At 42.2% G+C, this 14,981-nt stretch overlaps 1 protein-coding gene across 1 annotated transcript in view; it reads right to left on the bottom strand.

Annotated features, from left to right (window-relative positions):
• COL12A1 (collagen type XII alpha 1 chain) overlaps positions 1-14,981 on the bottom strand; it is a 111,762-nt gene that overhangs the window by 41,677 nt on the left and 55,104 nt on the right. Inside the window, exons 28-40 of the mRNA XM_060167334.1 lie at positions 13,788-13,927; positions 13,404-13,536; positions 13,278-13,304; positions 12,439-12,581; positions 9,961-10,090; positions 9,202-9,341; positions 8,644-8,773; positions 7,292-7,434; positions 6,053-6,182; positions 5,291-5,433; positions 3,469-3,598; positions 1,585-1,704; positions 337-483 (exon numbers count right to left, since the gene is read on the bottom strand). Coding sequence (XP_060023317.1) covers positions 337-483; positions 1,585-1,704; positions 3,469-3,598; positions 5,291-5,433; positions 6,053-6,182; positions 7,292-7,434; positions 8,644-8,773; positions 9,202-9,341; positions 9,961-10,090; positions 12,439-12,581; positions 13,278-13,304; positions 13,404-13,536; positions 13,788-13,927 — 1,656 coding nt within the window. The remainder of the gene's footprint in view (positions 1-336; positions 484-1,584; positions 1,705-3,468; positions 3,599-5,290; positions 5,434-6,052; positions 6,183-7,291; positions 7,435-8,643; positions 8,774-9,201; positions 9,342-9,960; positions 10,091-12,438; positions 12,582-13,277; positions 13,305-13,403; positions 13,537-13,787; positions 13,928-14,981) is intronic.

Raw genomic sequence — 14,981 nt, 5'->3', positions numbered from 1 at the left:
TTTCAATTAGATCAATACATTTAGGGAATATATGTTTAACATCCAATGTCAGGGAAAAACCACATACCATCCCACATGGATAAAACCATAATTTTTATAATTTTTATCTTTTAAAATTCAAAATGTATTTTCTATGAAACAAACATATCTCATCATTATACATTTTGTACCCTTGATTATATGACGTAAGTATTTGTTTAGCTGGACACAAAAGAGTTACCTACTCAAGGCCGAGGAAACATGCGTAAGAAAAAGAAAGAAAGAAAATTAAAACAGAAGGACCTGGTCATTTACACTACACTTTTTCTTACAACCACAAAAAGCTACGTGACTCACAGGTAGTGCCTTGGTCCGTCAGAGGGACACTGAGACCAGAATCATACTGCGCGTAAACGTTCACGTCATAGGTGGTGCTGGGGCTGAGATTGTGCAACGTGTACGATGTCATTTCTCCAACAAAGACCTCCATGGGCTCATTGGAACCTTTAATAACAATCACAAAAATACATAGACATATGTCATTCCTAGTCTCAAATTTTTCTTAAAATCAAATAACTTATACTCAAATGATAGTATGAACACCATTAATTCCATAGCCCTCATGCACGTGCTCCCCGTAACACCCGCTGCATTACATGGTGAATACGAAACTGGAAGCGGAGACCGAATCCTTTTCCTTGTTATTCTCAAAGCATAGCACAGTAGCTAGCATGTGTACTAATGAATGTAGCAGGTTTGTAATTACTGTTCCTTTAACGAATAAATCATCACACCATCAACTACTCTAGACTCTCAAGCCTCTTCTTTAAGCTGCAGTTTGCAGCATAGTGCTTTGTACATACTGGGTGCTCAATGAACATTTTTCTGTTGTAGAGATGATTTAAGAACGTCTATCTCCCACCCCGTTCCATGCAGTGTGGTTACTGAAAGTCCTCCACCTTGAAGTTCCCTCTCCATTTCTTACACAGGCTCACATATCCTTACACTTGCCTTCTCTCCTTTATTTTTTTCTAGTTCACATCCTTCCTGGGTGCATGGAAGATACCCCAGCAAATTTACTATAAAAGTATTTTGCTTCCATTTTGCTAAACATATAGACAGAAGATGGAGACACAGATGGCGAATAATTTAATAGAGGGGATGTCCATTTAGGTGAAAGTGTCCGTGGGAAGCCAAAAGAAAGCCTGTCGTGAATAAACTAAAATGCACATGCCCCAAATGGAATAATACCTTGACCTAATGGGAAAAATACACAAGTTTATACTAATTAAGTACTCATTCTTTCACAATCATAATAACATATAGGTTGTCTGATCACAGCTTCAATTTGTGCAATTTTATGAACCAGATCAGACGTTTTTGCCATGCAGATTAATGGGAGTTGCATCTAAACCCATAGTAACAATGATACTTTAGAGCATTGGCTTAAATACTATTTCCAGAAACGTTACCTCTGGTAGGAGAGGACTTGATGTGATAACTGAGCTATCAGGAGAATCTAATCGTGGGGGATGCAACAAAGAACACCCTCATGCACAAATAACCCTCCAATGCATTTCTAAGATGATAAAGGTGCTTCCTTACCCACTGGCTTATACACAATTTTATATCCAAGAACGGGAGACGGTGAAGGATCCCAGGACACTCTGAATCTCGTATACCATTCATCTGAGATGTGTATGTTCTGAGGAGGAAGTAATCCCACTGAAAACAAATATTGGCACACGTTACTGACCTTTTATTGACAAACGAGGAGAGAGCACAGAACTTTATGAGTATTGACCATGAATATTGACAGTGCAGCCTCATGAGAGCAAATTAATAATATCCCATATTGTCCCGCTCCAGAAAACAATTAAAAGGTCTTGAAATGTTCAACAGAAAGCTTAGTAGTTTTCCAAATTCAAACAGCAAATCAAATGGACTCAGGAACCGGTGATTTCTAGAATTGGATTCAGAATTATAAAAAGTAAAAGAGATCTCATACCATTGTTTTGAATGTTATAGATCACAGATTGTTAGAGCCAAAAAAATGATTTATAGACTATTTAATCCAACCATCTTATCACAAAAATAAGATATGATTTGCCCAAGACCACACAGCTAGCTAGTGACCAAAACGAGGTTCTTCCCCAGCACCACTATAACCTCTACCAACATAACCTAGAGTAACTCCTCACACCTCCAGAGTACTACCCAACTCTATCCCCTATTAGATCAATGCTGTGAGGTAGCCTGTTAGTCAGCCACTGAGTTTTTATTCACAGCATTACACAAATAAGGACTTAACTTCAAAAACTTTTTTACAAGAGAAGCCAGAAGTGGCTTTGGCCCTTCCTAGAAAACTAAAGATCTAGTAGAGATTTTTGTATGTTCTTGATTAAGCATAGAATTCTGAAATACAGCATTTCCTCCAGAAAAATACCAAAATATATTCTGAAACCTAAAGGAAGAGTGAAAATGGGAAGCTGTTAAATTAAAATCATCTTGAGTCGCTAGATGGAGTCTGCGTTGACTCAGTCCTGTAGACAACAGGTGTCAATAAATATACAAATTCCTCAGCCTCCAAAGACTGAGCTGAGACACTCTGGTCCTGCTTTTCTCTCAGGAGTTTTCAAATGTTACCTCTCCCAAATCCTGTAATGTTGTCAAGATCATTTAAGTAGAAAAAGAGTTTGGGCAACTAAGTGTAGCAAGGAGACTGAAATCATGTTACTTAAGTGGATTTTTGCTGAACGAGGTGGAAAAGTGTCTTACCCATGTCTCCCAGTAACGGAACCCAGCAGACCCATGGCCCAGCCCACCTTCACGCTCAGCCAGGGACCCTCAACTTTGGCTGCGCACTAGAACTTCAGCAGGTCTGGACCATGTCTAGACCATTAACATCAGTATCTCTCGGGGTGGCGTACAGGCATAAGCCTTTTTAAAGGTCCTCAGATGATTCCAGCAACCAAATTAGAGAACTTTTGATCTAAACCATAAGAAACTGCTACCCACGCAGGCTAGAAAAGGGGCCTGAACCCTGGTAATCCATTAGTACAATAGAAAAAATATTTTTTTTAAAAAAGCTAAATTTGTAAAGACAGAAGATGATTACCAATCATCCTGCTTCTTTTTCATGACTTAAGATTCTACGGTGATGGGGTCTTTTTTGCTGAACACTTAATTGACTGAGTTAACAGCTACAGCCTTAACTGATACCACACAAACTAAAACATTATTCAGTGACTAAGCAATTGTTTTCCAAAGAATAAAACTATCTCAAGCAAAGCAAAATATGCAGATTTGTGTCTCATTTTCCTTCTTTCAGTGGACCTTTAAAAAGTTAATAACACATTCCGTTGTCATATCATTCTGACAAGATTCAATACCTAATACAAATATTAATGCAGTATTAATGGAGTGTCTGAGATGTGTATACTCAAATACTACCAAATTTAAAGATTATAAAAGGTTTAAGACATTTACCAGTTCTTCCATTTCCTGTCAAATGGGTACCATCTCCATCTTCATAAACAGCAATAACAGTAATTTTATATGGGGTATCAGATTGCAGGGGCTGTAGCATTACATTGTTTCTTCTGCCTGGGACAGTGGTCTGCAGGGGAAGTTAAATTATGAGTTATCATCAGCTAGAGGACTTCCAGATCAATACTTTTGTATGCATTCCCATAAACAGGAGCGTTTTCTTCATCGTTTCTTTTTCTTGCACAATGCTCAGGGCGAGGCAAACTGTCTACCACTGTGCAGCAAGGGAAATGGTTTTAGAGTCAGGCAGGTCTCAGCTCAAATCCCGCATCAGCCACCTCCCAGTCTTGTGGCTCAGCATCTCAGAAGGAAGGATGGAAGCCGTGAGGATGAAAGGCAGTATCTCGTACAGCACCTCCACACACGTGACTGAGCACCACTGCGCTCCCTTCCTTCCCCACTCCTCCATATGTGTCAGTTTCGTGGGACTCCTTCCACAAATGTGCACCCTGTGCCCACCCTGGGCCAGGTGTGGTACCAGACACTGGGAGCCCACTGGGGAGCAAAAGCGGACTCAGTTTCTGTCCTCAAGAGCATCAGTTTTGGCTTCCCTGGTGGTGCAATGGTTAAGAATCCGCCTGCCAATGCAGGGGACACAGGTTCGAACCCTGGTCCGGGAAGATCCCACACGCCGCGGAGCAACTAAGCCCGTGAGCCACAACTACTCAGCCTGCGAGCCACAACTACTGAGCCTGCGCTCCACAACGAGAAATCACCACAATGAGAAGCCCACGCACTGCAACGAAGAGTAGTCCCAGCTCGCCGCAACTAAAGAAAGCCCGCGTGCAGCAACGAAGACCCAGCGCAGCCAAACGTAAAATAAATAAATTTATGTTAAAAAAAGTATCAGTTTTTCTAATATTAATTAGGGGAAAAAGAGGAAATGGAAAATACATTCAGCTGCCCCCACGAAGAGCAAATGAACCAGACAGACCTCTCAGTCTCTCTTCCAACTCTATGCTTTGCTTCTACAAAAAGCAGGGATCACTTAAACCATGAATTCCAGCGTGGAGTCCCCTAATTCCAAATGGTGAATTGGGAGGGAAATTACATCTTTAATGTTTCCAGAAAGTGATGGGAAATTGTGTATTTGTCCATGGCAAGGCTGAATAAACACTAAAGCAGGAGCTTCTCTGCTTTGGCAAACTAAGTGTGGTAATACCGCTTATCCCATCTTGATCAGAAACTCTTAAATGGCAGTTACATGGGTTTCTGATTAATAAAAATAGGAGCTTGGGGCTTCCCTGGTGGCGCAGTGGTTGGGAGTCCGCCTGCCGATGCAGGGGACACGGGTTCGTGCCCCAGTCGGGGAGGATCCCACATGCCGCGGAGCGGCTGGTCCCGTGAGCCATGGCCGCTGGGCCTGCACGTCCGGAGCCTGTGCTCCGCAACGGGAGAGGCCACGACAGTGAGAGGCCCGCGTACCGCCAAAAAAAAAAAAAAAAAAAAAAGTTAAGATTTAGAGTCACATAACTCGGACATTAAGTTAGGTAGCTCAGAATAATAGGTATCATGTTTCACCGACTCAGTTCCTATGGTATTGATAGTTAGAAATACACATTTTTATGAGATCAGATAATTTTTCAACCTGTGTTTAGAAGAGAAATGAGCCCAAAGATACTGATCGTGCAGGTGGCCCCAATATCACATCAGAGAAAGACTCAACTGTAATCACAGCACTTCCTAAAGAAGAAAGCTTCCTTTCACCCTCCAACCGGGTAAGAGATTTCAAAATGCTCAAATGAATGAGTAACCAACTCACATATTCATCAATTGGGTCACCAACGGTGGGAGAATAAATGATCCTGTATTGCTGAACCGGCCCATCAGCGTGGTCCCAGGCTACCGAGAGGCTGTTGGTTGTCTCCCCAAAGACTCTCAGATTTCTTGGTCCACTTCGTGGCACTAAATAAATAAATACAACAGAGTTAGTTTCCTGTCTGTGACCATAGTGGACACAGGGGTGGAGGGAGGGGCATGAAAGAACGGGACCCAGGGCAGAGTAACCGTACCCCGGTACTTCACGACTCCCTTATGATGAAATACACATCTACGGCTCTAATGTGAAACCATAACCAGTAGAAAGTGCTGCATTCAGAGCTACGATTACATGCTGAACTTCCGGTGACAGAGAGCTAGGTTTGAATGTGAAAGTACAAACTGGGAGAGAAAGGGATTATTTTAACTGCTATAAGCACTTCCTGTTTAATGAAACAGAGAGGCCGCGCCCTAACACTTCCAAAGTGCCCAGTTGGTGAGAAGACCCATCGCAGGCAGAAGAAGGGAAGAAACCCCTCCTTAACTGGGGTACCAGATGAGAAAACGGCCAAACGACGTCACTCAGCTGGGAGGGCAGTCGTGGGCCCAGGGTTCCAGGCTGAACGTGACTGTGGGCAACCCAGCGCTCCCCTCACCTGCACGAGGTAGAGGCGATTCCCCACACTCCTCACTCACCACCACCACCCCCCAGGCCTCCTGCCCCAAGTCACAAGGGAACCCGGTGGAGAAAGGATTTCCGCCTCACACGTGCGGCCCTGGGCGGGGCTGGGAGTCCCCTCTGCATCGGAGTAGAGGGCAACGATGTTCACGGAATAGGGTGTGTCCGGAATCAGCCGCTCCAAGTGCACCGTGCGGGTGTTTCCTGGCACCACGATCTGGAAGGGAGGACACACCAGATTCTGCTTGACCACAGCCCAAATGCTTACCGAGTCTTTTATTAGTCAGCATCATAATGTTTACAGTAAAAGGCTGAGCCCAGCACAGCAGAAACCACCTTCTGTGCTACCTCGTAAGATCTGTCCAAGCCACACTGTTGAGGGCAATTTATCCTCAGAAATTTCCTCTCCAAAAAAGTTAGTTCATACTTGATGCTTAGTAACTTCAACTGTCTCCCATTTGTGTTCATGATAAAGGTTCTCAAATACAACATCCAGGGCTCATGATAGCTACCCAAAAGCATCCCGAATGTTAGATACACATAAGAAAAGGGACCACACACACACACACACACACACACACACACACACACACAGGTAAAAGTAGAGAGCTACTCCATGCAATGGATAAGGGCAGTACTGTCTGAATGTGTCGTACCATACACAGGGACATACAAATCAATATTCTTACAGAACACATCATCGCTCCTCACTTGTTTACCTTTGTTCATTGTCATTTTGGTTTATTTTGGTAAAGACTTGTAAATTAAATTAGTCTATAAATTTACTTTCCCATAGGTGTTCTATCCCTTGTCCAATTAGAAATTTCTGATCTCAAAATTATTAATCTACTTAGAAAACTGCATAGTACTAGGGATTGAAGATAGATTGGGCAACTTGTTAAGAGCCAATGAAGGCAAACTTTAAGGTATTTTCATAACAAAGACGTGTATGTTACAACAAAAGCCCAGACTGACAAGGTCTAGCAATGATTTGCATCCACTGCTGGGGTTTTTAACTTATATAGCTAATTTGCATTTTTCCAAAATTCATTTTTGCTAACTGACCCTATAGTTAATACACTTACTTTAGTTCATCAAAAGCAATCATTTAAGCATTACACATGGGCAGGCCCGTGGCTTGCATCCTCACAGGCAACCGAACAGGACACAGACTTGAGCCTTAGCTCATCAGGAAAGGAAGTTTCCAGGAGACCCGGTAGGTACCACACCAACTGACTTATTGTTCCAGGCCAGCAACTAAAGCAGGAGGCACAGTAAAATCTACAGCATTCTTCTGTCGAGCTCTACGACAACAGCCTGACTTACAGATTCCGAGGGTCTCTGGCCAGCCAGGGGCGAATACACGACGCGGTACTGCTGCACCGGCCCCGGCGCCGAGCCCCAGCGAACGTCCAGGCTGTTTGGCGTTGGATTGTACACTTGGACGTTTCTTGCCAGCCCTCTCACCACTGAGGAAAGAAAAGCCAACACATATTTCTTACATCTGTTTATATATGTCAAGCTTTTGCTATCACTTCTCCAAAACTTCTACTCTGTTAACAGGATAAAATACTGTCCTCCTTAAACTTCTAATTATCTACACACAAAAGCAGATGAAAATTCTGCAAATCCAAATGTAGTCAAAATTAGCCAACTATGTCCTTGGTCTATATGGAAGCAAAGTTGTTGCCAATAAAAACAAGCTAGTGAAAGTACGATAATAGCACTGGGTTGGCCATAAACAAACAAGGGGCAAGGGACAAGAAGCTTCAGTTTTCCAACACAGGTAATGGAGAGAGAGAGAAGAGGATTTTATAGCTCTGCCTTCGAGGTGAAAACTGACAACACCGATGAAGCCATCTAATTCCATCAGCTACATTCACCCATTCATTCCTTCTCATTCAACAAATAGATACCGAATGTCTTCTGTGATTAAAAGAAAAGGCAAAAGGAGGGAGAAAAGATACACTCAGTTCTCAGTTAACTGCCCCAATAGGGACTTAGAAAACATGCAAATTAAATCCATGTATTAACCCCAAACTCTAGTTTAGCCAATAACATCATCTTTCCAGACCGCTCATCTTTTGCCAAAAGAAGTCATCTGTATTTGCTCTCTTTTAGCCATCAGCAAGTGTATTTTTAAAGCCAAAGAAATATTTATAGGTATGCCCCAAAGCCTTTAAGCAGTACTAGAAAGAATTGTAAAACCACTATACGCTGGTTTCTCAAGATGTTAATGGCAAATGAAAGCACGCAGATTTTCAGCGCCAGAAAGCACTTCATCAGCAAACCAGAGAAATGTGCGATCAAGTAATGTGACGAACAGATTTCAACAATTGACACTACGAAAGCCAATTACAAAACATTGCTTCACACAAATTTATAAGGCACAAAGCAAAGCTCATGAACTTTTGTGAGTGAAACGGAATACTGGTGATTACACACACATTTATAAATCCTGAAATTATCATTTCAGAAGAAGAATGCCATTATAACCTTTTATTTCATACACTAAAATATTAACAGTTGGTGGCGTTTGGATGGTAAACTATGGGTAATTTTTATGTTTTTGCTCTATCAGGAATTTTCCAAATTTTCTTCAATGGGCCTATATGGCCTTTCCACGGAAAAGCAAAACGTATCATGAAAAAGCAATATTTTTCTGCCTTCTTACTTACATGTCCTTCCAGTATCTGATGTGCGTCCTCCATCACCTTCAGAATACACGGGAACTACTGTAACAGTGTATGCGGTATCTGGCTGCAGATTCCTAAGAATGGCATAATTGGTATTCCCAGGGATTGGAACCTAAAGATTTTAATAAAATGTAAAGTATCTGATTTGAAAAACTTGTAAAAGAAATAATACTTCGAATAATATAATACTCAAAATATTAACTCAAGACCAAACCAAGAAGCAAGTTCTATAATATTGGGATGTAATGATGCACCCCCAGACGGACTGTTATAAGAGTTTCTGAAGACTTCTCTGCACTCACCCCAGGCTCCCTCTCAGAACTCCCTGAAATGATTATTTCCCCTAGCCCCAACGCCCCGCAAAAACTCCCTGATCACCCAGGCACAAGACACCAACCTACCACCCTCTGTCAAGTCCTACCGAATGAATATGAACTTCTTCAGCACTAAGGTAAATTGGTTAACTCTTTAGCTCCACTTTGCAATTGTTCGGCTACAGCTAAAACAAACGTGCTTTTTTTCCCTACAGGAAATAAGTACCAGTTCCTCCGGACCGCCTGCTGTGGGTGCGTAGAAGAGCTTGTACTGGCGAGGACTGCCCTCTGCGTGGTCCCAGCGAACGTTCAAAGTGCTGGTGGAAGGGTCGTACACTCTCAGGTTCCTCACGGTATTCAAAGGTTCTGAAATGCACGGAAAGCACATCACAGTGTGGTCCTAACAACCCAGCGCTCACAAAACACAGGTTCACTGATGTCTCCCCACCCCACAAATATTTGCTGCAGTCCTGAATAAGGGAAAGAATGTCTGTGATCATCTGACACATGTCTCATCTCTCCAGAGAGATTTTGGCCCCTGAGCGGTTTTTGTTTGTTTTATCCTAGAAAGTAATAAACGTCTTTCTCCTTGAACAGAGACAGATGACTCCAAGTAAGGAAATTAAAAAACAATTAAGATCATTATTAACATGCATTTTAAAAGATTAGCAAAAGGCTGTGTCACCCCAGGGTTTCCAGAGAAAGATGTGATTCCATCCCCGTGAACGTTATTTTAAAAGCCGTGGGAGGGCTTCCCTGGTGGCGCAGTGGTTGGGAGTCCGCCTGCCGATGCAGGGGACACGGGTTCGTGCCCCAGTCGGGGAGGATCCCACATGCCGCGGAGCGGCTGGTCCCGTGAGCCATGGCCGCTGAGCCTGCGTGTCCGGAGCCTGTGCTCCGCGATGGGAGGGGCCGCGACAGTGAGAGGCCCGCGTACAGCAAAAAAAAAAAAAAAAAAAAGCCGTGGGAGACTGGGTTCACTTACTGGTCTTGCCCCTTCCTGTCATGCGACCGCCTTCACCATCTGGATACAGGGAGGACACAGTGATTGTGTAAGGAGTGTCGGGCTTCAGCTTCTGTAGGAGCACACTGTTTTGCCGTCCTCCTACCATGGTCTTGAGTAAAACAGGGATAAGTGTAAGCCTTGCTCTCTCCATCTCACTAATCTGTTAGAAAAAGCTCTTTCTACAGGGGAGCTGTTTGAGACCTTTGCCAAGATCTGGAAACAGGTCCCAGAGTGAAACCTGAAAATGTATCTTAGGGTATAATTTTAAATGTAAAATATGCACTTTCAATCATAAAAAGGATTTTAAGCCTTAAACTGGTGACCTTACAAAGATATTTCAACTTGCTAGCCGCCAGCACTGTGAAATTTCATCCAAAACACATTTCACAGATCTCCTCCCCAAAAAGGCATTTATCATAAGTGAGCTGCAAAGGAACTTTGAGATAGCAAAGAATTGCACAATAGGAGAGGCTCTGCACCATTAAGTATTATTCTTACCTTTTTACAGATGTTTTTTATTTGCTTTAGAAACATATTTAAATGATTCAGCAAAAGATCTAAAGCGTTTGGTTTTCTCCCCCTCAAAAACTGCCCCTCTAACAGCATGAGCTGTGTAAACTACGTGACAGGACACTCTGCCAGGCCACACTCAGGATTCCAGCCTTGTGGTATGAAGCTTTTTCAATATCCTCTGATTACAGAGTTTGAAGGGTTTTATTCATTGCTTAAGGCCATCTAGTTATCTTGCTGAAAGGAAATTTGTATGATTTGTTAACGGTCTACCAAATTCAGATGTTTATGCCATACTAATTAAAAGCGCATGAAAATGGCATGCTGCCCACGAGTCCACATGTGGATGGTGGGTCCAGATGTTTCCCACTCAGCACGCATCCACTCAAGCAGTCTGCGTTTCAGAGAAAACCTCGGTGAAGCCCCCTCAATAGGGGCAAATTGAACCACAGCGGCTAATTCAAACAAATTTAGTATTTGAGGTTATGAGAACAAAGTATCAATGTATTTGATACTTAACAAATCTGAAAGCATCCACGTAGTAGAACTAGCCTCAGGAGGAAGCAGAATGGTGTGTGCCTGCTTCTCCCATCCAGCTCTCCAACATATGCCAGCATCAGTGATTCATTGCTTTGACTATATCGTAGACCAGCATTAAAATGCAAATATCCTTAAGAATAACAGACCTTAAGGGCTTATCAGCTAATACTGGACAGAGGATAAGTTTATGAGACGCCTTCTAATTACAACAAACAGCTGAGAGACAGGAAAGAGAGACCCAGGGCAGCAGCTGGATGGTCAGTATCACCAAGAACAGAAATGCTAAGGACAAGCTTTGCCTAAATCTGGCCTGGCAAAGACGAAAGTTCTGTTTCTGCCATTAAATTATCAGTCCATCCAATGTGTCTTATTTTATATAAAAGCCAGTTGATGACACTTGGTATTTAGTTTACTATTGATAAACTATAAGAAATCCTTAATCCAAATGTATCACACTACCTAAGTCTAGATCTATGGAAACCTCAACACAGCAGCTCACAAGAGCATTAGTTCAGCTAAACCCACTTCCTGCGCAGGTTCAGAGACCTTTAACCACTGCCAGCATCTACCTCTGCTAACACCTCTAAACTGGGAAGAGGTATGACCCATTTGCTGGAGCTCAGAGAGTCAGACAATTAAAAGTTAGTAACTCACTCTCTCTAAGGCAACATGAGGAAAAATCACAGCCCCCAACAGTCAACAGAATGCTAGACCTCACCAAAAGAGGTATTTGAAATAAATCAGAAAGCATCGCCCTATCTGTGTAAAAATCATGCTGCTTCCTGACTCAGGGTAATGTGTGCAGCTCTGATCACACATCTCATACAACAAAGCTGAAGAAGGTTCAAAGACAGACAACTAAAGCAAGCAAGGTAAATGGACAAGGGTTCTTGTTAAATACGGGAAGGCTGGGAAGAAAAAGAAGAGGAAAGCCGAGTTTACAGTAGTCCTACAGTCCTTCTCAGGAACCTCCATTTGGATAAATGTAAAAGTGATAAATAGTATAGGTTAGGTTGAACAGATACCCAGATGTAGAAACATCAGATCTAGAAGATACCTTATGACATGCAAAAAAACAGAAAAATTAGAATAATGGAAGTTTAGCAAACTCTCAACACTTGATCAAGTTAGAGATGTAAGAAATGAAAATACAAATAGAGTCAGAAATCTAGCTATTTTCATGGATGACCCGTGCCTAATAGTTTTTAAGGAAAACATGAATGCATGGAAGCACATGCCTGATGCTGTGAGGCTCCATCAGGGATGAAACCAAAAAATTCCATGCAATACAGTAAATCTTGCAACTCTCAAAACAGTAAGTGTGACTAACTAAACACTGGGAGTGAGAGGGCTTTGAGACGGAGAGGGTAGAACTTATCCAAGTCACGTTTTTTCAAAATGAATTACCGTTTGTTCATTGCCTTCCCCTGCGGAAGGCTGATAGGTGATTCTGTATTTCTGCACACGACCGCTAGCAGGATCCCACTTAACAGTCAAGCTGTTAGAAGTTGCATTGTACACCTGAAGGTTCCGTGGGCCACTTTTTGGAGCTGAAAAAGGATTGTTGAGAAACAGAGTAAACACACTGGAGAATGCCTCTCCCACAAATAAGCACTGTTCCCAAGGAAATCAAGAGAGCTCTATACTTCTAGGCTTAGAACTAAAATTTTGTTTTAACATATTTATTGGAGTATAATTGCTTTACAGTGGTGTGTTAGTTTCTGCTTTATAACAAAGTGAATCAGCTATACTATACATATATCCCCATGTCTCCTCCCTCTTGCATCTCCCTCCCTCCCACCCTCCCTACCCCACCCCTCTAGGTGGTCACAAAGCACCAAGCTGATCTCCCTGTGCTATGCGGCTGCTTCCCACTAGCTATCTGTTTTATGTTTGGTAGTGTATATATGTCCATGCCACTCTCTCACTTCATCCCAGCTTACCCTTCCCCCTCCCCATATCCTCAAGTCCATTCTCTAGTAGGTCTGTGTCTTTATTCCCGTCTTGCCCCTAGGTTTAGAACTAAATTTGACCTGACGGTACATGATGGTCATTGACTCTCAAATGACTCCTCAACAAATAGTAGCAAAGAGCAAAGATTTTTGAGAAAGACCTGTTTAAAAGAGGCCCCAATCAACACTTTACGATTTAAAAGCAGAAGGCCTGTTTGCAATGGATTTTGTGTTATTTTTCATTCATTCATTCATTATTTGGTCATCCGTACAATCAGCAAATTAAATTCTTACCTTGTGTTGTTAAGGGTATCAAACGCACTACAAAAAACAGAATATGGGGAAATATTACGAATATAGGCATAGCTCTATTCTGTTCATTTTAAGATAACAATGTCCTACTGAAGGCTGAACACCTACTTGTGCGCTCGCTGCCAGTCAGGTCATCGCTTTCTGACTCATCGGGATAAATGGCAGTAATAGAAACTTCATAGAGAGTGTTCGGGTTCAGGTTTTCAAACACCAAAGTATTCTCATCTCCATTTAGGATGGTCTTAGGGAAAGAGGAAGAAACAACAAACCCACACAAGGTTAAGTCACCGGCTACATCATGCACTCCATGGCAGTTGGTTGACATCATTTAGCCAGATATTCCTCCTGCTTTGACGCACACCATGAGCTCAAAAGTCACTAGTAGGGAAGGATGCTTTTCAGTCAACAGAGGTAATACACATTTCAAACAAGAGTCCCTATAATGAAATGCGATCTCAAAAAAGAGAGAGAGCAAAAGAGAGTTAACACTACCTCCATCTTATCTGTGCTTCCGGAAGGTGCCCAGGTGATTCTGTAGAGAGACACATCCGAAGCTCCGTGATCCCAAGTCCCTCTGAAGCTCTCTGGTGTTACTTCAGTAATCTGTAGGTTTGCTGGGGCTGGTACAGTGCCTGTCCCGAGAAAAGGCACGACTGTTTTTCGATGTGATCCCCAAACTTAATATAATAAAACTGCCTTGTTCTGTTTTTAACAGACATGGGAAAACTGGCTGACAACATTGCTTAGAAACAAGTATCTAACCAATTCAGTTCATTTGAAAGTAAATATGAGAGAGAGCCCCGAAAACTGTAAGCATTTTATGGCTATAACAGACTACTTCCCGTCTATTAAAATGGTGAATTTTTTAAAGGTACCGTTTAGTCATACTGTTCTAACACGGTGGTTCTTCATCGTTTTGTCCCTCCCACTTTTTGAGAATCTAAGGAAAACCCTGGACTCTTTTGCACAGCAGTACAGAAGCACAAACTTTAGCCCATAATATCAGAGACTTCATGGACCTTCATGGCCCATGAAATCTTATGATCTAAGTAATCCACGCATAAGCTTTTCCTGCAGATCACTAACCTTACACACAATGTGAAGCTGACTGTATCAACTCTATTCAGAGACAGGACCAGCCCTGCAGTGCTGATGATGGCTGAAATCCCAACTAAGAGCCCTTCTGTTGACCAGGCACTGCAGCTGGTTTGCAGCACAAGCAATTTGGAACGTCTGACACCACTTCTGAGCTTTCATTGTCAATTATTTCTCTATCTCCTGGTAACCAAAGCCAACTACACAAAAGCCAGAGCCACCAAAAATTTGTTTCTAATAGTTACAATGAAAAGGCCCATTGAGATAATACCACTTTCACAAGCACAACTTCAAAACAAACCAACCATTAAGGGTACACTTTGGATGTATCTAAAAGTTCTTAGGAAATCCTAAGGATTAAAAACAAGTATTAATTTAGTATATGTTAAATGACAGGCTTTGACTAGGCTTTCTTCCTGACTTTTTCTGCCCTTTACTGTTCCTTTACTTCCCTTTAAATTCCTGTTGTATTTATGAACATCTGTCAGCCTGCTCATATGGACAGATTTTCATCTCTAGCCACTACCCTTCCAGGAAAGAACTGATGCCAAGAAGGTTATTAAAGTTGCTAAGAGATTTCACATGGTAAGA

Source organism: Lagenorhynchus albirostris, chromosome 12, assembly GCF_949774975.1.
Source record: "Lagenorhynchus albirostris chromosome 12, mLagAlb1.1, whole genome shotgun sequence".
Classification (NCBI taxonomy): domain Eukaryota; kingdom Metazoa; phylum Chordata; class Mammalia; order Artiodactyla; family Delphinidae; genus Lagenorhynchus; species Lagenorhynchus albirostris.
The sequence above is the reverse complement of the archived record's forward strand: the minus strand, read 5'-3'. Positions and strand labels throughout refer to the sequence as shown.